Consider the following 25,579-nt stretch of genomic DNA (forward strand, 5'->3'; position numbering starts at 1 on the left):
ATTTATTCTTTTGAAATCTCTACTATGAGAGACTAAACATAGTACGATACTTGCAGAGATTTCCATTAACAACTTCTTTTCAAATAGTGACATTTGCAATGGAAACAGATGGTCTCTCTTCTCATCTCTAACAACAGAGGTAGGCAGGCATAAAGGGTAAAGAGAGTTGCCTCTGAGTTTGACTCTCTAGCCAGAACCCTCTGCAGAGAAGGCACTTAGAAGCAGCACCCCACGTCGACATGCTGGCCAGAGTCCTGAGTGGAAACAAGCCTGTCAGAGAACTGCAGTCTATGCCAGTAAGTGAACGAGAGAAGACATAACTACACAGACACCGTCTTACATTTATTCACACAGAGGGATAAGAATCAGTACAAATAATAAACAGTGCTTTAAATACAAATAAATAGCTCTGGTTTCTAAAGGAAACAACTCTATATATAATTCTAAGTTTTTTCTAAGTTCCTATTAAAAATAGAAGACTATTTTGCATTATGTAAGTTCTACTCCACCATAATCCTTTGAAGACTTACGGATAAAATGGTGAATTCTATACTCCAAGAAGTCACCAGAAAAATGGGAGATAATGCTCCTACCTCTCTGAACTATCCCCCAAATAGGAGGAGAGTTACTTGCATCATAGACAGACACAGCTAATAGATACAGAAAGTATTTGATGTCTAGAGATATTTAAAAAGATTAACCTTGGGAAAAGTAAAAAGAATTTCCTTGAACCAGTTTTATGAATTCTAAAACCTTCCTTTACTGAAGTTTTGATTCAAATGTCTTAAATTCATTTATACTCATGGGAAGATGTTAAGTTCCTATAATGAAAGCTTCCTCTTGCTAACAATGATAGTGATAAACATTCTGTCATCACCGAGAATGGCACCTGGAGTAACGAAGTGATACATACCTGGTAAAGGAGCAAAGGTGCTGCCCAATTAAACAGTATGTCAAACGTGGCACCAAGATGACCAAAATGTGCTGAAGAAACACATCCTCAAATCTGTTGGTTGACTTATCTTTCTCTATTGTTATATTTAGGATGCTTAGAGTGACAAAAATATCTAGAGGCAAGTATGTTCTCCAAGTGAAGAATCATTTCCAAGGCATGCAGTCCTTTAAACCTACCTACCACACAAAGTCATTACAGTCTTGGTGCCACAGTGGCGTCTGTTCCATTGACTTTCTGTGCCCAATGCATGTCCTCTCCTCGTCCTGCACAAGATAATGCAATCTCTTCCACTTAGACTGCTACACAGTTATTAGAAAATTGTATGTTTGATAGTGACCAATATAGCAATGTTTAGGTTTTCAAAGAAATTTTGCTTTTTCTATTTAGACCATGATATAATTCCAAACAGAACATTCTCATGCTATAAAAACAATCCCATGCAATAAATGTAATTTTAAAAGTCCCATGATAATAGCAACATTTGTTATTATAGAAGGCATGGTTATTTAGATTTGAAAAAAATGATTGCTATAGAATAAAAGTTCAATTTCCAAATAGAACTTGTGTTGTGGTATAAAATGTTAAATTTGATTCTAGTTTTGTCAACATGAACAATTTTAAGATATACACCATGTTTTCCTAGTTGGGATTTTGAAACAATAAGCATAATTCTTAAACAGATTACTACAACATTTGTTCAAAGAATCAGCTCCTTTCTGCCAAGAACTTTCTCTTTTTCAGTCCAGTTGGAGGGATTGCCGTAGTAAATTCTGGAACACCAATTCTGAACACGATTTAAAATCTGTCTCTCACTTCCCTCTCTGCCTTTTACTTTTTCTTTATGTTGTAAAGACACATGAGCGTAGAAAAATGCTCAATTTTTTAAATAGATGTTAATATATTTAGTTTCCTGATTTAAACAATATTTTGTGTATTTGCCTTTTGCTCTGGCACACTATAGAATGTTTCTGGAGTTACAAATCCAAACAAATCAGCCAATTAGAGCATCCCAGGGTTCAAATCACAATTTGGGATACAATCCTATTTATTCTGGATGATGCTCAATTCCATACATAGTTTAGGGAAGAAACATCCATAAGAATATCCAAAAACATTATGTTACCAAATGCTAACATGTGGTTGTGCTCTGTTGAATAGTACCATTCACATCTACAAAGTACAAAGGCTGACGATTTTAGGTGTGGAGACCAATTTGCTTTTGCTGCTACAGTAATTCACAACCATCATCTTCGAGATTTCCATGCTGTTCTAGAATATGGAGTAGTCCTTTTTTTATCTGGTGGCTTAAAGTAGGAATAAACAGGCGCTGCTGGATACTCTGCATCAGGATTTTCTGCCATCATTTTCAGTTTTGCTTCAATGGCTTTTATCTTTGCAGTGACACTGGAGAAAGAATAGCAGAGGATCAGAGTGGGCCTAGGTACATTCAGAAAATACCTGTATAGTTCATCTCCTTGAGCCTCTTGGGAATATTAGAGAAGCAACAAGATACTAAATTACAAACATTTAAACATTTTATATAAAAGCCAGAAATAACTAATTCTCTCATTCTAAGAAACAGATCAAGTCTGAGCCATCTATTAAGTTTTTAACATAAGCCCAGACATTGTTTGGAGTACTTCATATATTTTTACATTTAATCCTCAGACACAGACACTGTTCAGCACCTTAATGCTTGGCAGAGAGTAGGTACTAAAAATAATTCTTGTAGAATTGAAAACAATATTATAAGATAGGTTATATTCCTTATTTTGCAGATGATGTAACTGAGGCACAGAAAGGTTCATTTGCCCAATGTTACACAGCAAGTAAACGATTACAGCAGAGATTTGAATACAAACTGACTCAAAAGCCCAGGTTTCACCTGAATCACTGAATAAAAATGGAAAAAAACCATTCTGGAAATCCTATACAATCTCTTTTTACTGATGAATGCATGTTAATAAAAACTGTCATTTACAAAGTGCTTACAATGAGCCAGGCACAGTGCATTTTACTTAAACTTTTTTTTTTTTTTTTTTTTTTTAAAGACAAGGTCTTGTTCTGCCACCAAGGCTGGAGTGCAGTGGTGCCATCATAGCATACTAAAACCTTGAACTCCTGAGCTCAAGCAACCCTACTGCCTCAGCCTCCTGAGTAGGTAGGGCTACGGGCACACAGCACCACATCCATCTGATTTTTTTCTTTTTTTGAGATGGAGTCTCGCTCTGTTGTCAGGTTGGAGTGCAGTGGTGCGATCTCAGCTCACTGCAACCTCCGCCTCCCGGGTTCAAGCAATTCTCCTGCCTCAGCCTCCCAAGTAGCTGGGACTACAAGTAGCGACCGCCACCACGCCCAGCTAATTTTTGTACTTTTAGTAGAGACAGGGTTTCACCATTTTGGCCAGAATGCTCTCGATCTCTTGACCTCGTGATCCGCCCACCTCGACCTCCCAAAGTGCTGGGATTACAGGCATGAGCTACCGCACCCGGACCCATCTGATTTTTAAAAAATTTTTTTTTGTAGAGATGGAGTCTCATTCTGTTGTCCAGGCTGGTCTTGAACTCCTGACTTCAAGTAATCCTCCTGCCTCAGCCTCCCTAAATGCTGGGATTACAGGCTTGAGCCACTGCACTCGACCTACTTATAATGTTTTTAATCCTTGCAATGGCTCTACATGGGTTATCATGCATGTTTTACAGATACAGAAAGAAATGCAGAGGTGGTGATACGATCAAGGTTCACGCAGTTAACAAACTGCAGTGAGGATTCAACTCATCACCAAAGCCCTCATTTCTTCTTCTCCATCAAGTTAAGAGCTGAATAGTCCTATATTGTACAGGAAGGGAAAGGAGATCTTAGAGAAGTTGTGAGGAATTTGCTTTTGACTGAGATCATTGCTATCCCTGGATCAGAATGCAGAGCACTCAGGGAGTAGGTATTTTTTGGCCTACGGCTACCTTCATTTTCCATTCTTGATGCTGTTAATGGTCTATGGCCAGTGAGAGAAACTTGGAAGGAGTGTATACATGGCCTTTTAGAGATCCTCGAAAGGTATACATGGGCAAGAAATTTAAAAACTAAGTTACAATAAAAAGAACACTGATTAACTACCGAGATGCATTCTGGCCCCTTCCATTAATGCCACAGCTGGTCACTGATTTTGTATAAGTTACAGGGAAGCAACCTTCTCTCATTAGGCATAGATGTTAACAGAGAGATGTAAGCTGAGGTCCTCTGGATAAAAAAATAGATGGAAAACCCTAGGCTATCTTGTAAACACAAGTGGCATGTACAAATCATAAGAAACTAAAGACATGTTCATTGTAACATGAAGACCATCAAGCATAAATGCAGTCATCTCCTTCCAATAGGAGTTAGTTAGATTTATGAAAACCTTCATGGAAATCAATCTGTGATCAAGGAGGTTCAAATCTTATGAGGAAAATAACACAGTGGATATATGCTCCCAGTGAATCTACAGAAGTCCCTTAATTCCCTAGAGCACGAAATAAAAAAAAATCATATTAAACTTAAATGAATAACTATAAAATGAATTTAAATTTACCAATTTACCATTCCTGAAAACATTTCAGGAACACCTTCCCTTGGGTTTAAGGAGATGCTTGTAAATCTGTTTTGTTTGGTACAGATAATATACAAGAAAGGCATTTATTCCCCGCTTGGTGCTCCACCCAAATAGGCATCACTTTCCTGACTTTAGAATTGTTGGTTTCTGATCCTCATGTATCACTGATGCTCCTTCACATATTTTCTTCCCCTGCCCCGGAACAGGCTTTAGTCCTGCATTTACAGCCTGGGGCTTCTTTGAAGTAGTAACTACAAGACTGAATTTTGAAGTCTAATAGACCTGGCTTTGAATCCTGAGTGTTATTTGCCATCTGTGTGATCTCAGCCATAAGTAAACGACATACTGCACATAAAGTGTTTAGCACAGTGCCTGCTTCAGCGTAAGCTCAATAAATCCTAGCTATTGTTATTGTTATTGCTAAAATGTCTCCCTAGGCTACAAGGCAAAACAAAACAAAACAAAAAACAAACAAACAAAAAACCCACCTCCTACTTCTGCTCAACCATCCACTTAACTTCCCCTTCCTCTACCCAACCCTTAGTTCTCCTGTTTTAAACTTCAAATAACTAACAATTTGTAAAAACTAGAACCAAAACTGTTATGGCTGTTGCAATGGTACATAGAACCAAACATCTGCAAACTAAAATTTTGTATAAGGGAACTTAAGATTGGGGAAAAATTAGTATATAATGACAAATGCCAAAGAGACCCAAGGCCTTATTAAAATGCTTGTTTTTAGGGTAATGACTGATCTGTCTTTGTAATTTCAGTGCCAAGCACAAGGGTTGGTGTGTAGTAGCTACACCCAGTCTTTTTCGAGGGAATGATTCTGTAAATGGGGAGTATATGACCTTAGGTGGATGGAAGGAGAGGAAATGTATACATTCTGGAGACTAACTGAACATCTCTCTCGTCAAGTTAATAAATTCTAAGAGTCTGAAGACTCACTATTTTATGAACGAAGACATGGAATAATGAAATGGCTGAAGCTCCTGAATTATTGTGTCTTTCTATAGTACATCATCTTACCTTAGGTTAGACTGAGTAGGCTCAGTGCTTGAGGATGGCTCGAGACTGATTGGAAGAATCTTATCATTCTTGTTATGATCATATCTCTGAAAATGAGAAATAGAGAAATTACTTTACATGGGCAGAAACCAGCCCTTTACTGTAGTGTGTGGGTTCAGAAACTAATACCATCAGTATATCATCAGCTTACTTCTAGACAATTTTAGGACCACTTTACACTTAGAATTAATGAAAAACTTCACATGGTTTTGGCCTAAAAGCTGTAAGTTTAGAAAAAGAAGCTTCCATCCAGCCATCAGTTCCTCCTTATTTGGTAGGAAAAAAATGTCAACTTTCAATTTCTCAGATGGTACAAACACACAGGAGGGTGGCCTTCTTATATTCTTATTTTAATTGTCACATATCACCTCTTACAATATTTATTTTATTAAAAATACTTTAAACTGGCCAGGCGCGGTGGCTCACACCTGTAATCCCAGCACTTTGGGAGGCCGAGGTGGGCAGACTGCTTGAGCTCAGGAGTTCGAGACTAGGCTGGGCAACATGGCAAAAACCCTGTCTCTATTTAAAAAAAAAAACAACAAAAAACAAAAATTACCCGGGCATGCTGGCACATGCCTGTAGTCCCAACTACTTAGGAGGTTGAGGTAAGAGGATTGCTTGAGCCTGGGAGGCAGAAGTTGCAGTGAGCCAAGATCTTGCCACTGCACTCCAGCCTGGGTGACACAGCCAGACCCTATCTCAAAAAAACAAAAAACCTTTAAATTTTGCAAAGTACCAACCAAGCATAATATTCAACTATTAACAGGCCTGAGTGAAGAATAAAAGTTGTAACAGCTTTCAGTTGTTGATACAGAAAACATTCTACAGTAAAGTAGTAGTTTAATTTGATGCCAGATAATTACATACTTTTTTTTTTCTTTTAAAATTTTATGAGAAAAAATAAAGACAGGGTCTCACTATGTTGCACAGGTTGGTCTTAAACTCCTGGGCTGAAGCGATCCTCCTGCCTCAGCCTCCCAAAGTGCTGGGATTACAGGCATGAGCCACCATGCCTAGCCAGATAATTACATACTTCTTGTAAAAAGTAAATATAATATTGAAGAGCAATCAAGAGCCTCTGGTCAAAAAAGATTTATAGGAGAAGAGAACCGTGAGGCACAGAGATTTTCAAATGAAAGACAGGAATGGAGGATGATTTCTCTTGCGTGCCTTTTCAATGAGATGCAGAACGAGAAAACGAGTTTGGTAAATGAGACTTGATTTTCCCTTGAGTAAAAAAGCATTTGGTAATTCTCCTTGTTGTTTCTATTTTTAAGGCAATGTGTCCTAGAAATTGAGAAGGCTCTGTGATTACCTGAAATACTCAGAAGGATCTAAAGTATCTGAACTTAGTTTTTCAGCTTGGACATTGAGCTTAAATGTCTTGTTTAGTCTCTGTGACTCTTTACTGGGAAGTTTGTTGCGGAGTGGGGTAGAGAGCCTCTGATCAAAAACCATGCTTAGAGCTAAAGATTTCAGCTCCAACTCAAAACTGTCACAAATCTTTGTGCAGGCAGGTTTTTCAAGTCCCCACTGCAAGAGGAGGCAGATCAACTCTTGGGAACGCTCCAGTCAACACACTTTACCACCTCTGTGCCAGCTGGAACAGAATGCCATTTGTTTGGTTTTTATAAATGGCTGAAGCTTTTCTAGTGCATTCTCCCAAGAGACTAATTACAGAATGAACAGGGCAGCCTGCTACTTCTCAGGACTTAGACACAACACAGGCACTGCAAAGTCCCATGAACCCACACTCTAGTAACTCCCAAGATTTCTGGAGTAAGGAGATGCCAGTGCTTTAAGCACTCATAGAAACTACCCATTTCTCAAGCGTTTAGAATAAACAAATTCAAACTCTCCACAGAGTCAGAGGCTGGGAAGAGTCTAATAATGCCTACAGCAACTGATTTTAAAAACAAATATATTTTTTCCTCCAAGGAACCCTCCACCCAAAGAAATGACAGAGGTCTGAGCGTAGATATTAGCCACATGAGAAAATCAAAACCAGGATCTGTGGGCATGCGGAGAGAAATAACCAAGGAACTTAATCCCTCCTGAGATGTTTTCAAAAGAAAAATCTGGCAACACACATGGTAGATACAAGTAGGAAACTGAAGTATGGCTGTTTCAGGCGTGAAGAGACTGGGACATAAACGGGTTAAGTGGACAATCGTCTTTCAGAAGGCTTGTTTAGGATGAGGCTTGATGTCTTTCTAGCCTCTCAGACATACCTTTACTTGAGCATGTGCCCATCGCACCACCAGCTTCTTGGACAGGGCCAACTTGCCATTGAGACACTGGATGGCTTGTTCTGCTTCCTGTCCAGGAAAGGGACAAATGTTAGTTAAAATCTGAAGTGCTTAACTAGCTATACGTATTCTCACAGGGCCTCACTAGCTTTGATGGCTGAGTTTCTAACAAATTGTTTTTGGTAAATAACTGGCCAGGGTTTACAATTTTACAAGGCAGAATTTAAAAAAGGGCATGGTTTTTTTTTTTTTTTTTTTTTTTTTGAGACGGAGTCTTGCTCTGTCGCCAGGCTCTGGAGTGCAGTGGTGCAATACCGGCTCACTGCAATCTCCGCCTCCCAGGTTCAAGCGCTTCTCCTGCCTCAGCCTCCCAAGTAGCTGGGACCACAGGCATGAACCACCATGCCTGGCTAATTTTTTTGTATTTTTTAGTAGAGACAGGGTTTCACCATGTTGGCCAGGACTGTCTCAATCTCCCGACTTAATGATCCGCCCCACTCGGCTTCCCAAAGCTCTGGGATTACAGGCGTGAGCTACTGTGCCCGGCTAAGGGTGTGAATTTTTTAAAGTCAGTCAGACAAAAATTCAAATCCTGGTCTGTCATTTGCTGGCAGTATGATATTTGGCAGGTCACTTAAGTGTCTCTAGTTTTGTCAACTGTAAAATATAAATAAATAATGTATAATTTTTAATAGATAATATGGATACTTATTCCTCAGTGGTTGTTGTGAGGACTCAAAGAATGTAAAGCATGAAGTATATGATATGCACTTAACATATGTTAGTAATAGCGCTGTTCCTATTAGATGATAGCCATATATGCACTTCTGTTAGGTAGGGTAGCACCTCCTATGTCAAGAAACTGTACTCCCTGCAAGGGCCCTGGAACCATATCCTGGACTAGGGCATACTCCCTGGATTCATAGTGAGGAATAATTGCTTTAAAGGGCATGGGAGTCAAGGAAACTAGGCCGGAAAAAGCAGGAGTGAGTCAAAGAGACCGTTAGCAAGGTATCTGTGTGAGTCAATCTATGCACCTGGTTTTCAGAACCGAAAGTTCCTTGACCCTTTCCCCATCAGACAGAGGAGTCATACGGTTGAAAGGAATTCCTGAAGCTGGCTAACAGTCACTCTAGGTCATTCCCAGGAAACCTGGCTGTACTTTCCATCCTGCCAAACCTTCTTTGCCCCATTTGCATCCATGAGGCATTCAGCCAAGTGTAACCCATGTTTAGTGAGGGTGAAGAAGCCCTTAAGGAACAAAGGAGGAATAGGATGTCCCAGGGAGCGGGAGAGGCCATAGAAGGCAGTAGGCATTCCACTCTGGTTTCACTGGTGATTCTCTTGTTCCTCCAGAACCTACCAGTATGACATTTAACAAATATTTACTGAGCTCTCACTGTGTAGTAGGCATTGGATATTCACTAATCATCCTTGCCCCACTACAGCACACAAAGCTAGAGTGACAGGTAAGAAACATTTTATTCTTTTAAGCTTCATTTGGTGAATGAGAACTCATAGAGCACTCTATTAGTTCCAAAGTAGGGGCAGTAATAAGTTGCCAGCAGGGGCATCTTATTTTTAAATGTTTTTAAAAATAATTTTCTATCTGTATACATTATTTCAAAGTTCATATATTTAAAAATATTATTAAATACCTACTATATTTTCTTATACTTTCACCTATTCTCCCAACTTCCCATAAGGTAAGAAGGATATGTAGTTTTAATCTCCATTCTTAGATGGAATATTGAGGCCAAAAGAGGTTAGGAGACTTGCTCAAAGTTAATAAATAAAAGAGCCAGAAATATAAACTAGGCTTTGTATTCTAATCCAGTGTTTTTAAACCAACATCTATGCCCAACATGATCACTGATTTTAGTTGTCTGCAACAATTCCCAGGCCGGGCATGGTGGCTCACGCCTGTAATTTCAGCACTTTGGGAGGCCGAAACAGGCAGATTGCTTGAGCCCAGGAGTTTGATCAGCCTGACAACATGGCGAACCCCCGCCTCTACAAAAAATACAAAAATTAGCTGGGGTAGTGGTGTGTGCCTGTGGTGCCATCTACTTGGGAGGCTGAGGTGGGAGGACTGCTTGAATCCAGGAAGTTGAGGTTGCCCTAAGCTGTGATCATGCCACTATACTCCAGCCTGGATGACAAAGAGAGACCCTGTCTTAAAAAAAAAAAAAAAAAAAAAGATTTCTCACCACGCTTCATTTTATCATTAAGAAAGAATAAAATATTTAAAAATGCTGACCAGGTGTGGTGGCTCACACCTGGAATCCCAGCACTTTGGGAGGCAGAGAAGGGCAGTTGGCCAGAGCACAGGAGTTTGAGGCCAGCCTGGGAAACATGGTGAAACGCCATCTCTACAAAACACGCAAAAATTAGCCAGGCATGCTGGCATGTGCCTGTAGTCCCAGCTACTGCAGAGGCCGAGGTGGGAGGATCACTTGAACCCAGAGGTCATGGGTGCAGTGGGTCATGATTGTGTCACTGCACTCCAGCCTAGGTAACAGAGCAAGACTTTATTCAAAAAAAAAAAAAAATGCTAATTCTATAGTGCATTATTTCACTTCCCTCAAAATACTTGAACAATTAGAGTAACAATGTATCACTTATTGGCTATCATATGTACAAAAATTAGAGGAAATAAAAAATACCCAGCACTGGCAAGAAGAAATGACACTACCATACAATCTCAGAACATACTGATATATCATTTCTTGAAGACAATCTGGCAGTTTTATTAAGAAAAACTATGCATGGACTTTGATGATGCCATTCCATCTCCACAAATGTGGCAAATATACATAATTAGAGCTGTAAAAATACTCACTCTTGTGATATTTATACTAGTGAATCAACCCAAATACCAGTGAAACAACCCAAATAGCTAACAATTGGGGACTAGTCAAATATGATATATTCACATTATGTAGTCATCAAAAATGATTAGTTTTTAAATGCTGTCTAAGTCACATACAATAAAATGCCCAAATCTCAAATACAGATCAATGATTTTACTCCCCTCCACACACGTACATACAAATACCAGTGAAACCACAATATCAAGATACAGAATGTTACCCTGATGTGATTAAATGGTAGAAAAATTTTAGTATACTTTGAATGATAAACATGATAATATGATTCCATTTGTGTGTTACAACACTGTGTAACATGTGTTCATGTGCGTGTGAATGTGAAGAAACAAAACGACTGGAAAGATATATGACTAAGCGTTAACAGTGATTATTTCCGGGTATTAGGCCAAGTGATTTACATTTTCTTTCTCAGTTATCTATATTTTCATCTATAATATTCACACATTAATTTTAGAATAAGAAAACACTCATACAAATTATTATTATTATTATTATTATTATTATTATGAGATGGAGTCTTGCTCTGTCGCCCAGGCTGGATGGAGTATAGTGGTGTGATCATAGCCTGCTGCAGCCTTGAATTCCTGGGCTCAAGTGATCCTCTTGCCTCAGCCTCCCAGGTAGCTAGGACTGTAGGTGCACCATCACACATAATTTAAAAAATTTTTTTTAGAGACAGGGTCTCACTATGTTGCCCAGGCTGGTCTCAAACAATCTCCCCATCTCAGCCTCCGGGGTAGTTGTGATTACAGGTGTGAGCCAGGCCTAAATTATTAATATAACGTTAACTATGCGATGTTCTTACGTATGATGAATAAATTTATAAGTACTATATGGCATCTCTACATTTAGTAACAATCAAATTCAATTTCTTTATCAATGCACTTCCACTTCAAGGACTAAATTTTAATACAAGGAGATCCATGTATATATCATGGTTGAAGGTGAATGCTCTCTTCTACATACATTAAAATTTATATGCATTTGTTCTGAGACCTTGAGAAGAAATAATAAAAGAGTCTTTGCGGGTGTCTCATCACAGATAGGTTTCTGTACCACAGGACAAAACTACTGAAAGAAAAGAAGGCTTTGTCAGTTGGCCAGCCAGTAAAGCAACAAACAAAAGAGAATAGGGAGGGGGATGTACATGTGCTTGACGTGGGCATCCCAATGCATTTGGTCAAAAATGTAGGTGAGTCAGTTGCCTTAAACCTTGGCCAAGGGACAGTGAATTGTGAAAGTCACTAATTCATTTGTTTATTGAGGATCTCTTTTAGGACTCAGTGTAAGGCACACAGATGAATCAGACATGGCTCCTGCCTACAGGGAACTGCTATTCTAGTAGGCAAGAGACATGCACAAATAATTATGACAGACCTTGACAAATACCATAAAATGGGGAGAAAGCTTAATTACCTGCTTAGTTTCAAAGTTAACAAAACAGTAGCCTCGAGGCTGTCCCTCCAAAGCACCTGACTTGTGGAAGAGGAAGTCAAACTGCTTTACCTTGCCAAACTTCTGGAGGAGCTTGAGGAGGTGGTATCTGTGGAGAAAGAGAGTCCATGAGTATGCTCTGGGAATTCTGTTGGCCACTCAGCCTGAAGTGTGAGATAAAAGCAGGAGATAATTTACCCCAGGGATGAAATCTCTCGCCCCAGCCCCCTGCCTTCCTCTAAACTGCTATGTTAGTTTATTTGGCAAACAGAGTTGTTTGCCTCTATTTGGTATGGGAACTAGAATTGTCACGGCTATGCATCTGTCCAACGCAAAAATACCAAACAAAAAAACCACACCTTACAAACAGCTGTCTGGCCTACAAGCACTATTTGTTTTTCTTTAGGAGAAAAGCTCAAAAATAGTGTTTATTTATTTATTTTTAATTCCTTGGCAATGAAATGGCATTTGTGAATAACTATAACTCCATCAGAAACACACACCCATCCTCGAAAAGACAAAGCCTATCCTATCTCAAAAATAAACAAAGTAACAAACATATATGCATTCATGCAAACAAACAAACAAAAAAACAGTCCTGGAAGATCTTCCTATTAGATTTTGTAGTTAATTCTTAGACCCAAATTGCACTTGTGAGAAACTCCGCCATTAATCAAACCACAGCTAGTGATACTTCCATAGCACTTGAGAGTTTCAATGACTGATGTGACTGAACATTAGGACAATGTGGAACAACTATGTGACTGAGGCCAGTTTCACAAAGGGCAGGGGAACCTGGCCAGTCCTATAAATCACCCAGCTATGGGTAACTAACCAACCTCAGTTGCCTTAAAACAGTTTATACTCTAGGGTGCGGTCAAGTAAAGAATACAGATGGCCAAGGGAGAAATTTATTTCGGGCAGGATGTTCACTCCAAGCTACTGCTTACCACTACTCTGCCCCTCATCCTCTATTAAATTCCTTACTCCAAAACTTACTTGGTTTCTATAGAGCTTTTAAGTTATTCAAACAGATGTGGCCTTAACAGGTTGCTGTGGCCAATCTCAATTCCGACTTCCTGTCATCTGATGTGGGGGTGAGACAAACCAACAGCTCTCCCGTTTCCTTTCCCTTTGGCCTTCCTCCTGGCATCCTCCGTGCTATTCAAATGGAGTCAAGGCTTTCTCTAAACAATGCTGTCCCTGTGATACTAAAAAGGTATCGGCCCACATGCTAAATCTGTTATTACTGGGAATTCTACCCCACAGGGAGTCAGTAAAGTTGTCGTTATAGCCACATTTATATTCACATTGTTTTCTAAGAGAAACTCATCAGAATTTTATTCTTGAGCAAGAATCTCCTTTGGGAGGCAGAAAGATATGAAATGGACCATATACACTATACTAAATTTGATACTAATGCACATCAACAAGCAAGTCCATTTTCCTGGATCGAGTGTCTGACACAGTGGAACAAGAAAGACATAATACAGGTTTAGTACTGGGACAAATGCAAGGATCCCAAGGCATATTGTGGATATTAATCTGGTCTATTTTGAAAGGTAAAACCACCATGATCCCCTACTTTCTAACTTCCCTACTCCTATCAGGACACCTCAACAACTAGACAGAATGTAGGAAGTGACTTCAGGGGAAAGGAAGACACCTTAAGTGCAAATGTGTGATTTTACTTGACTTTTTGAACAGGCTTACAGCAAGGGTAAGTCTCTCACACACAAAGATGGGTGAGAAGAGTCTCCCCCGGGGTCTTTAATTCACAGCTGTATCTTCAAATTACTAAACCTATTCAAATCTTAACACCTTGCCAGTTGCCACAGAATGGGGCGTCAAACCTATTCTTAAAAAAAAAAAATCTAGGCCAGGCGCAGTGGCTCATGCTTGTAATCTCCGCACTTTGGGAGGCCCAGGTGGGTGGACTGTCTGAGGTCAGGACTTCCAGACCAGCCTGACTAACATGGTGAAACCCTGTCTCTACTAAAAATACAAAAAAATTAGCCAGGCATGGTGGCGCATGCCTGTAGTCCCAGCTACTCAGGGGGCTGAGGCAAGAGAATCACTTGAATCCGGGAGGCAAAGGTTGCAGTGAGCTGAGATCGCACCACTGCACTCCAGCCTGAGCGACAGAGCAAGACTCTGTCTCAAATAAAAACAAAAACAAAAACAAAAACAACAACAACAACAAAAAAACAAAAAAGACAATCTAAGGCTACTGTGGGCTGGTCATCTTTTCATTAGCTCCATTCTGCTTAGAAGCAGGAAGGTAACACGATTGGCATTTCCTAAGAAATGAATTTTAATTTACTCAGAAAAAAAAAAAACAACACACACACACCGACAAAAGATTACTCTTTGTAAAGCTAACAAACACATTCTGCCCAAGAAGTGCGACCTTCAGATTCCAGGAACATCTGCTTAGGCCTGTGTCTTTCAACTTCTCCAGGATTTCTTTTCTTGTTTGATAATTTCTTAAAATTATCGGAACACCGAAACAAAAGGAATGAAATGTTTACTATTTTGCTTCCTGGAGATGGGGACTGCAGGCTCTGATAGTGAAAAAAGCCTGAAGGATCTTGGTTTCACATCTGCAAGCACTTTTATCTGCTGCTGAAGTGCGGGAGAGCACACTACTCAGCAGAGGCTTGCTTCACTTAATGAAATGTGCGCCCTGCAGCCTTCAGGAGCTGGAAAATTAGCACACCAGCCCCACACATATATCTGCAACTTAATCAGTGTTTTCTGTAATTGGTCTTTAAGACAGCTTTTCTGCCTAATGGCACAGAAATAATTAATCTATACAAATGTTAAAATAGATACCTACAATGTGTCTAGAGCCAAGCAGGCGTATGGGCTATGCAGATGAATAAAACTAGGTTCTTGCCTTCAAGAACCTCACATTCTAGTTAAGACAGAGAGAGATGTAATCAAACAATTACAAAACAATGGGATGCTTGTACACAGAGGGATGAATACAAGCACACAGAATGAAGACCAATGGTGCAGGGAAGGTGGTGGTTAAGGAGAGCTTTGTGAAAGGAGTGATATCCAACTGGGTTGTGTCAGTGTGAGTGAGTACTAAAGACAAAGGTGAAAAAGGGTCTGATCCATTGGAGTAGAGTGGGGGTAGCCAGTAAGATGGGGCTGAAAGGTAAGCAGAGGACAGGTTGTGAAGGATGTCGTGGGCTGAATTTTAATTTCAGGTTGTAGGCAATTGGAAGCCCATGAAATGACATTTAAGATTATTTTTGATGCACAATTTGTTGCAGAGAAAATTTTCTTTATAAATGATATAGAAATTACTATGAGATGGGTCTTTATGTTTTATGATAAGTACATTATTAAATGGTCTTATTGTGTTTCCAATTTAAGTAACCAAACAGTGAAGGCTGTTTCATGTAAACCAAGACATAAAAAGAAGTAGGAGACCTAAGGAATAGACTGAGAGAGAAACAGGTTACTTCGGGGGTGAACACACTGTTCTCGTATGCTCATGCATTTATTTTCCCTTGCATTCCAGCTTACTTAGTTTATCCCTGAAAGTCTGTATCAGGAGGACATTTCCACCTGGATGGCTCTCCACTGCTTTTAAGTTTGCTTAACATACCCCAAACTGAATTCCTCCCTGCCGCAAACTGATGATCCTTCCAACTATCCCTCTGGTCAGGGGGAACATGATCTTTTTATATTCCTCAGGCAAGAAACCTCAGGATCACCTCAACCTTCCACTCCATTTCAATCACTTTCCTCATCTATCAGACTCACTCATCAGTCTCCAAGTTCACTGTCTCTATCTAGGTTATAACCGATGGCAAGACTGGTTCATGGCGATCTCTCTTAGCTAATCTTCATCTTCAGTTTCTGCCCTTCATCCTACATATCGATGTAAAATTTCTCTACTAACACATCATTGTCTAGCCTGGGCAATATAGTGAGACCTCGTCTCTACAAAAAAATTAGCTGAGTGTGGTGGCACACTCCCAGCTACTCGGGAGGCTGAGGTGGGAGGATTGCCTGAGCTTGGGAGGCTGAGGTGGGAGGATTGCCTGAGGCTGGGAGGTGGAGGTTGCAGTGAGCTGAGATTGAGCCACTGCACCCCAGCCTGGGCAACAGAGTGAGACTCTGTCTCAAAAACAAAACAACAACAGCAACAACAACAAAAACCAAACCCATATCACTTTCATGATGTCAGTCTCCTGCTAAACACCCACAATGAGTCTCTTTTTCATGAAGTTCAGGCTTGTCTGAATGAATTTTAAAGACCCTGTCTTAACCTGAGAGTATTCTATTTATGCAGCTACTATTTTCATTCCCATCCAGTATTCAAACTTTGCTTAAGTCAGAAAGATCTTCCTGATTTTCTACTTAACAAATAAAAATCTTTCTTATTAGTACTTACAGGCCTTTACGATTTTCCCTCCACTCAGATTCCTCCTTCTATTAGCGTTTCTATGGGCTTTGTTCTCTTTCATACTTCTATATGCATAATACAGTGGCTACAAATTTGGCATTTTACACAGCACATCTAATACTTGAAAAAGAAAGTCGGTATTATCCCTTTTAGAAAGAAAACCACAGTGTAGAAAATAGATAATGTATGAGGTCATTAAGTTTTTCAGCTTCTTTGTGGATGGCACTAATAATGATATTCAGAGGTATTGCTTATGCTTACAGTTAGATTGGGTCTCACAACAATGAAAAAGAAAACCTTACATTTTAAGATTTAAAATAGGATACTTTTGGCTGTGACTGTTCAAAAATTAGAATATTTGTGCAAAAAAACACTAAATTAGGTGGTGGAAATTATTATTAACTACTTCAGTATTCTGAGCCAACTCACTTCACTCTTCATTTCGTATATAATAGGGAAAATAATATCAGTTCCACTTACCTCACAAAGTTTTAAGGGGTTATGTAAGACAGACTCATGCAGTCTAGAGCTAGAAGTAATGCTCAGATCATTTAGTTGAACATTCTCATTCTGTAGGTAAGAAATTATTATATATAATATAGTTGACAGGAATCAGAATATAGTGGAAAGAACATTAGTTTGGAATCTGCTACCTCCATAAACAAGAATGCATCATCATTCCCTCAAATCCTAACCTCCAAGATGTATTTAGTCATATAAATATTTCTGGTATCTAACACAGCCCTAAAATGGTCAGTATTTTGTTGTTGTTGTTGAGACAGAGTCTTGCTCTGTCGCCCAGGCTGGAGTGCAGTGGTGCGATCTCGGCTCACTGCAAGCTCCGCCTCCCGGGTTCACCCCATTCTCCTGCCTCAGCCTCCCGAGTAGCTGGGACTACAGGCACCCACCACCATGCTCAGCTAACTTTTTGTATTTCTTTTTTAGTTGAGACAGGGTTTCACTGTGTTAGCCAGGATGGTCTCGATCTCCTGACCTCGTGATCCACCCGCCTCTGCCTCCCAAAGTGCTGGGATTACTAGGCGTTGAGCCCCACCGCCTCCAGCCAATGGTCAGTATTACAACCACAGAGTGAACATAAACAAACAAGATGAGTAATATTAGAGTGCTAGACAGTCAGAAATACATATTCTGTTGGGAGGAGACTGATAGACATCCTAGTGTAACTTGAGCAGGACTCAGATTAATAACCAACAGGCACACACACATAGAATGACTAGAAATAATCACAGAACAGACTAAAAAACTGGGTGGAAAAGTGGTTATTTAAAAAAATTGTCATTGTTTTACATATTCATTCATGACAGTAAGTTTATAATGTCTTCTGACAAGCGGTAAAAGAATATTTGAATGGGAGAGGTATTCAAATCAGTTTATAAAAGAGATCAGGTGGAGAGTAGGCACACATATAGGAAAGAGAGGTAAGAAGGGTCTGTTGAATGGGGAAGTGGTAGGAACTAGCAGCAATTTGTGGATAGAAGGTAGGTTTAAACAGGAAAGCTGGAGGATGCTCTGCAAATTTCTGTTAAGAGTCATTAGAAGTTTAGAGATTTGGATTCAAGCAATACTTCTTGAGATTGCACTACAAGACAGGTACCATATATTCACATAAGTTACATTATGTAATCCTTCAATGTTTGGGAATTACTGCATTTTATAGTTCATCCAGGCTCACCATTACATGCCCTCAGAGGAACAAGATCCAGAAGTTTTTGTATTTCAAAAACATGGAAGGAAATAACCTATTTCTACACGATAAGATTTACTTTACTAAAATGTCAGGTTCCTTTGCTGTAATTAAGTAAATTAAATGAGGTAATATTAACATTTCATGTTAACCATAAGCTATGATTGGTAGTTCTTTCTTTCTTTTTTTTTTTGAGACAGAGTCTTGCTCTGTTGCCAAGGCTGGAGTGCAATGGTGTGATCTCGGCTCACTGCAACCTCTGCCTCCCGGGTTCAAGTGATTCTCCTGCCTCAGCCTCCTGAGTAGTTAGGACTACAGGCACCCGCCACCACGCCTGGATAATTTTTGTATTTTTAGTAGAAATGGGGTTTCACCACATTGGCTAGGATGGTCTCGATTTCCTGACCTTGTGATTCACCCGCCTCGGCCTCCCAAAGTGCTGGGATTACAGGTGTGAACCACCGTGCTCAGTGGTAGTTATATCTTTAAGAATAAATTTATTACAATTTAATAAACCAGTCTGTTTGACAGATAAAATGTTTTAAGGTAAAGAATCCATAGGACGGCCAGGCATAGTGGCTCACGCCTGTAATCCCAACACTTTGGGAGGCTGAGACAGGAGGATTGCTTGAGCCCAGGAGTTTGAGAACAGCCTAGGAAACATACTGAGACCCCTGTCTCTACAAAACAAAAACAAAAAACAACAAACTAGCCAGGCATGATGGCGAGCACCTGTAGTCCCAGCTACCCAGGAGTTCCAGGCTGCCATGAGCTATGATTGTGCCACTGTACTCAAGCCTGGGTGACAGAGCTCTCAAAAAAAAAAAAAAAAAAAAAAGAAGAAGAAAAAAGAATCTATAGAAAAAAAAAATAAAAATGGTCTTTGGTGATACAGAAGTGGAGAAGCCAAACCCAGGGAAAGCCCAGCACTTCTAGCCAGCATGCTCTGATCTACAGTTTATTACTTGATGTCTACCTCTGGCCTGATGTAAAAAGAGCAGAGATATCAGTGGGAAAGTTCTGATTCAATGTTCCTGCCAATGTTCTAATTGAAAAAAACATCCACACACTCCAACTTATGACATAAACTGAGGTGGCAAATGCCCATTTGAACCTTCCCATCAAGCAGCAGGACACAATTAGAACAAAAGTCTCATTACAGAGAAGTGCGGCCAACACAACCAACATTGTTTCCACACTTTAGATTTCCATTTAGACAGGCAGAGGTGGGAATGGAAACCACTATGAGCATCCCCTCATAGCTTGGGTTTTGGATGATGGAAAACATTTCTTTGATGAAGAGACATTAATTGAGAGGTTGGACAGATTCATAAACTCACCCTCAAAAGCCATGAACCATAAAAGAGAACCAAAATAAATGCAATCCACTCTACGGTCCCTGTGACCAAGATAAAATAATATGTTGCAACACATCTTAAATACCATCATAATTTCTAAGGGAACTAAATATATTTACATTTGGCTGATATGAGCTTGAGCAGGTTTAAGGAACTTTTTGTTATAATCCTGATTTATAAGTTTATATCCTTTTTTTCTCTTTCCTAATCCTCTCATATATACCTTGTCTCATCTCACACTCAAAGAAGCAGGTTTCCTCATCTCCTCCCTTCACCTTTTTTGTTTTGTTTTGTTTTTGACACAGGGTCTCCCTCTGTCGCCCAGGCTGGAGTGCAGTGGCACAATCTCCGTGCACTGCAACCTCCGCCTCCCAGGTTCAAGCGATTCTCGCGCCTCAGCCTCCCAAGTAGCTGGGACTACAGGCATGCACCACCATGCCTGGCTAATTTTTTCATTTTTAGTAGAGACGGGGTTTCACCACGTTGGCCAGGCTGGTCTCAAACTCCTGACCTCAAGTGATTCGCCTGCCTCGTCCTCCCAAAGTGCTGGGATTACAGGTGTGAGCCACTGTGCCCGGCCTCCCCTTGTCTTTAACACTATTCTGAAGGGAGTAACTTCTAGGACTGATGGTACGCTCAAAACTTGCTTTCTGCCTGGCATAGTGGCTTAAGTCTGTAATCCCAGCACTTTGGGAGGCCAAGGTGGGTGGATCAGTTGATGTAAGGAGTTCGAGATCAGCCTGGTCAACATGGTGAAACCCCATTTCTACTAAAAACACAAAGATCAGCCAGCATGGTGGCGCATGCCTGTAGTCCCAGCTACTCGGGAGGCTGAGGCATGAGAATCGCTTAAGCCCAGGAGGTGGAAGTTGCAGTGAGCCACGATTGTGCAACTGCACTACAGCCTGGGCAACAGAGCAAGACTGTCTTAAAAACAAAAACAAACAAACAAACAAACTGGCTTTCAGCATTGACCTCATACAGGCCAATCCACTCATTGTACTTTGCCACCAACCACCACCCTCCCCCTATCAAACAACTGGCAGAAGGGAAAAACCTCTCAATTTTCTCAGCTAAGAAATTTCTTTTCATCTTAATGGCTGTGATGTAAAAGAACAGGGAGTCAGGGCAATTCAATCAATTTCGTGAACTCGGGCAAGGTACTTCTATCTTTCGGAACTTGGTTTCCTCTATGTAGGATAAAAAAGCTGGGTCCCATCAGAGGTTGTCAAGTGTGCTCTATGGAGCCCTAGAAGTTCTAGAGAGCCTAAAGGGGATGGCCAAAGAAAGAGTAGTAGTTGACAAAAGATTTTGGTTCCATCTCTTCTCCCTTTTAGTCAGAGCAACTCTGAGCTCTTATTTTATATACAGCTCTGATTATTACTTTTACTTTAAGACAGGGTTCTTCAGATTTAAGAAGTCTGAAAACTGCTTAGCATGGCACTTGGCACTCAAATCATTTAATCAATGAATGAAAACCAAAGGGACATGATTTCTAAGGTTCCTTACAACTCTGACCTTCTATAGTTCTATGGCTGCTTAACATGAATTACAGTCAAGTGGTCTCTTCTGCCTGTTTGCAAAGGTACCGAGACTTCTGCTTGTTCCTTCATTCTGGGTACAAATGTATTCCCAAGACTGATTCTAGAGAATAATTCCCTAGAGCTACTAGGTACAAGGATTCAAATAGTTGGAAATGGGAGAACGTCTTTGGCAGATAGGAAAAAACAAGTATATGGATTAAAGGATACCCAAGTCTGTGTCCTTGCAGTAGCAGAATCCAAATGTAAAAAAAGTGACAAGATAACAGGCTAACAACATCTTATCTCTCTGAAGATACGATGTAAGTAAAAGGGTCAAAGTATATCCCATACCCCTTGAAAATTTTCTTGACATCATCACCACAAAACATCCCAATATTGTAGGTAAAGAACTAAGGTAATTCAGACTTACTCGGTAATTTTGGGGTCCAGGTTGCCAATCCATAATCGGTGTCCTTCCTGCAGAGAGCCCTCTGAAAGGATGGATGCATTCTCCAAGGGAAGAGTTTTGGTTTCTGCTTCCATCAATGTCTATGAAATACTAAAGGAAATGTGAACATTCAGGCAGGAGGGGAGTAACAATGTGTGAACACAAGACTTCAAATTCAACTCAACAAACATTTATTCAAGGAGGGCATGCCCTCTGGGCAGTCCTTCAAAGGCCTCGGTGATTCCACAACCAGGGCCCCAGAACCAGTTCCCTTGGGACAACTGCTCTGGCAGCCAGAGCACACAAGCTGCCATTTAAGGTGAAAGGGGCGTGGTTCTGTGTGGAGAAACTAAAGTTTTCCTCCTCTGAAGCCAGAGGCTGACTGGGCAGGAGGCCAAAGTCTCTATTACTACATGATACTTCAGTTCAACAACTGTCACCCAAAATAAGCCTTGGAAACCACCAGGAAGAGTCTTAATGGCATTAAAAGGGATGGGTAGGGAAGAGCAGCACTCCATCCCTTTTCCTCATGGAAGAGGCAATATAGCAAAGAGAAGAGGCAATATAAGAAATCTGTGCGCAGACAGAACTGGGTTTGAAAGCAGGTTGTGTGACTTGATGAATTACCTGAACTTTCTAGGCCTAAGTTTCCTCATTATCTAGAGAGATAATAGTGCTTATTTTATAGAGTTGTTGTGAAGATTAAAGACAGTAAAAAATCACTAAATACTGTATCTAACAACAGTAAGTAATCAATAAATACTAGCTATTATCATGCTTACTCTTTTGGGACAGACCAGGAAGAAGAGACTAATTTCCTCCTTAGTTATTCGAGTTCCACCATTTGCTAGCTGTGTAGCCCTGCACAAGTTACTTAACAGCTGTCGGCCTCAGTTCCCTCATCTGTAAAATGGGGATAATGCCTCATGAAATTACGATGCAGATTCACTGAGTTAATACACCTAAAGCATTTAGAACCGTGTATGGCACCTAGGAAGCATTCAATTAATGTTAGCTTAAATTATTACTAGTCTTAGTTCCTAAAATGTCTCATCTCACAGCCAAGGAGAAAAGAGGATTATGATGGAGACAGCAGTAGAAAGAGCAGAAACCTTGGTGTCAGAAGACACTGTTTCAAATTGTGGCATTTCTTTCTTTCTTTCTTTTTTTGAGACAGACTCTCGCTCTGTTGCCTAGACTCATGGGCGGTGGCACGATCTCCGCTCACTACAACTTCCACTTCCCGGGTTCAAGAGATTCTCATGCCTCAGCCTCCCGAGTAGCTGGGATTACAGGCGCATGCCACTAAGCCTGGCTAATTTTTGTATTTTCTTGTAGAGGCAGGGTTTCACCATGTTGGCCAGGCTGGTCTCCAACTCCTGACCCCAGGTGATCCATCCACGTCGACCTCTCAAAGTGCTGGGATTACAAGTGTGAGCCACCATGCCCAGCACAAATTGTGGCATTTCCACTGGAAGTTACTTCTCTCTGAGCTTCAGTTTCCCCATCTTTAATAAATTTTGCCCTGTTTATGACTTAAGGCTTCGAGACCCAAAAATGAGTCAGATGTAAAATAAAGCTTTAGGGGCTGGGAAGACAGCAGGCTGTGTCAGAGTTCAGAAGTCCCTGCTAGAGAACACATATCCTATACCCAGAAGTACCTCAGAGGTCAGCACTACAGGAACCATGGAGTCAGTCACAACAACTGCCATTACCTCTTATTCATCTCAGCACACCCTGTAAAGTATAGCATAGCAGTCCATAGGTAATTGTTTATTGAATACCCTGCACATGAGGGTATTTTTCTTCCTTTCCCATTCACATCTTTAATCTGTTCAGCAATGTAAGTCAAGCAACTAGGAACTGTTAAACTCTGGGCTATGTACTGAAAGAGAGAAATGAAAAAGCCACAGCTCTTGTTCTTACTTCCTGGGAGAAAGGTGAAACAGACATAAATTTAATCCCAGGGGACACACATTTTGTCTTCCCTCTGCTTTCTTTTCCCCTTACTTTTTAAACAAATCATTCATTCAAAAAATAAATTCACTGTTTCTATTAGCTAGGACTTATCTAGTTACTGGAGTCAGAGCAGTGAACAAGCAAGGTCCCTATCCTCTGGATGCTTGTATTTGGAAGGGGAGCAGGACAAAACAAAAGCAAAATAAATAAAGAAGATATAATTAGTGATACATGCCACAAACACAATTAAGCAGGGTGATGTGACAGGGACTGGACGACTTTAGATTGAGTGGAGGGAAGGCCTCTCTAAAGGAGATGACATTTGAGACTTGAATGATAGGACATTCTGATTTTCTCATGTCTAAAATCAGAAATAATACCAACAGCTATTAATACTTATTACCACAAAAAGGTACCATGTTTTACTGGTAAGAGTGCAGGATATGCGGGTCTGGATTCAAATCCTGGCTTTTGCACCTAGTAACTGTGCCTTTAGCAAGTCACATGACCTTTCTTTAAGCATCCTCTCGATAGAAAAGCTTTCCTAAACAGAGTCCCTTGTTATTCTATATCATAGCCACTTTTCCACTTTTTTCCTCCTACATAATGCTAATTCAATGTATTATTTAATGTTTCCTCTTCTATTTCCTTCATTAGAACGTAAGCTCCCACAGGACAGGACCTTGCCAGTCTTGATCACGGTTCTATTTCTAGCACTAAAGTACACTGCCTGGCTCACGGTTGGTGCTTAATATTCACTAAACGAAGCAAGCCGCTTCTCCACTCGGAGCCTTAGTTTCTTTTTCCTTCCTAGAATGGGTACAATTTGTCGTCTCACGAGGTCTTTGTGAGTCTTAAGACAATTTTGGTGACAGCTCAGAATATGGCTTTTTGAGGAAAGGTAAAGGGTAATAAAAGATCAAGACGGCATGGGACTATCAAAATGCTTTGCGTTTGCAATAGCAACAATCTTTTAGACTACCAGAGTTCACAAAACGCGGTTACATTTATCTTTCCAGCTGAGCTGCAACAACTCTGGAAGCCAGAAATAGTCATCTGGGGAAAGTGCAATGCAGAGAAGAGACACCTGATCCTAAAAGCAAGCGGTGGGGTCATGCCTGGAACCCTGGCTTCCCGATTTCTGGCTGCGAATTCCAACAGGCGAGGGGTCATAACTCGGATTGTTATTTCCGGGCCAGCTACAGGACAATCCGGGGCGGGGCCTGAGATGCAGTCCTGCGAGGGCGGCCTCCTGTAGGACCTCTTAGCAGGCCCAGCGCTGAGGTGCAGGGACATGTCGCGGCCGAACTCACCTCGTGGCCTCGGCGTGGTGCTCTCAGCTCATGCCCGGAAACCAAGTCCCGACGCCGCGGTCAGACAGACCTCTAGACGCGTCCGCCTCAATGCCGCCAGCTGCCAGGCCGCCCGTGACGCGTTACGCCTGCGCCGCCTCCTCGCTTCGTGACGTCACGACGTCCGCGCAGCTGCGGTCGCCGCCGTCGCACGAGTCTTTCCTTAGTAACCTGGGCGATAGCTGGTGAGTGTCCTTGACAGGGCCTCGAGGTGCGCGTGTGGTCTGGGTGCCAGAGACCCTTACTCAGGAGCCTCTGGGGGACCTCAGGGGACCAGACTACCGTCCCCGACCCGTTCGAGTCCAGCTTGACCTTTAAGGCTGAGGGCGGGACCTGTGGCATTGGAGCGAGTCTCATGGGGTGGGGGCGGGGCTTCTTTTACCAGCTAGGAATTTAGGGGTTGCTGGAGGAACTTACTAGAGTAGCCGCACACTTGACGGGAACGTTTGAGTTTCAGAACAATCCCGTAGGAGTAGATATTATTATCTCCCATAATGAAGAAACAGAAGCTCACATAGGTAATTTTACCAGGGTCACTCGGTCAGAAAGTGAGGGCGCTTAAATTCAGACCTAGGTCTCTCCGACTCCTAAGCCTGGGCTTTTAACCACAACTCTG

General features: G+C 40.9%; 2 protein-coding genes across 6 annotated transcripts in view; one reads left to right on the plus strand and one right to left on the minus strand.

Moving 5' to 3' along the window:
- Nucleotides 1-321: 321 nt before the first annotated feature.
- Nucleotides 322-25,038, minus strand: RBM18 (RNA binding motif protein 18). 2 transcript variants are annotated; one of them, XM_054519468.2, is made up of 7 exons: nucleotides 24,617-24,751; nucleotides 22,435-23,661; nucleotides 21,635-21,763; nucleotides 12,175-12,301; nucleotides 7,850-7,936; nucleotides 5,577-5,662; nucleotides 322-2,359 (listed from the first exon to the last, which is right to left on the minus strand). In XM_054519468.2, exons 3-7 carry the CDS (start codon nucleotides 21,745-21,747, stop codon nucleotides 2,200-2,202), a joined length of 573 nt encoding a protein of 190 aa, XP_054375443.1. In that variant the 5' UTR covers nucleotides 21,748-21,763; nucleotides 22,435-23,661; nucleotides 24,617-24,751; the 3' UTR covers nucleotides 322-2,199.
- The window catches only part of MRRF (mitochondrial ribosome recycling factor), a 66,035-nt gene continuing 65,410 nt past the window's right edge, over nucleotides 24,955-25,579 (plus strand). For 2 of the 4 annotated variants that reach the window (XM_002820175.5, XM_054521098.1), the window contains exon 1: nucleotides 24,955-25,148. In XM_002820175.5, the coding sequence (XP_002820221.1) occupies nucleotides 24,955-25,148 (194 nt within the window). Of the gene's footprint in view, nucleotides 25,482-25,579 lie in introns of all 4 variants that reach the window. The other 2 variants (XM_054521096.2, XM_009244833.4) reach the window with 2 other exon arrangements.

The sequence above is a fragment of the Pongo abelii genome, chromosome 13, assembly GCF_028885655.2.
Source record: "Pongo abelii isolate AG06213 chromosome 13, NHGRI_mPonAbe1-v2.0_pri, whole genome shotgun sequence".
NCBI lineage: Eukaryota > Metazoa > Chordata > Mammalia > Primates > Hominidae > Pongo > Pongo abelii.

Coding starts and splice junctions, on each gene's coding strand:
- RBM18 (XM_054519468.2), bottom strand. CDS start 21,747: ATGGAAGCAGAAACCAAAACTCTTCCCTTGGAGAATGCATCCATCCTT. Junction 12,302..21,634: donor CTGGACCCCAAAATTACCGA/GTAAGTCTGAAT, acceptor CTTTCTCCACAG/ATACCACCTCCTCAAGCTCC. Junction 5,663..7,849: donor GGGCACATGCTCAAGTAAAG/GTATGTCTGAGA, acceptor TCTCATTTTCAG/AGATATGATCATAACAAGAA.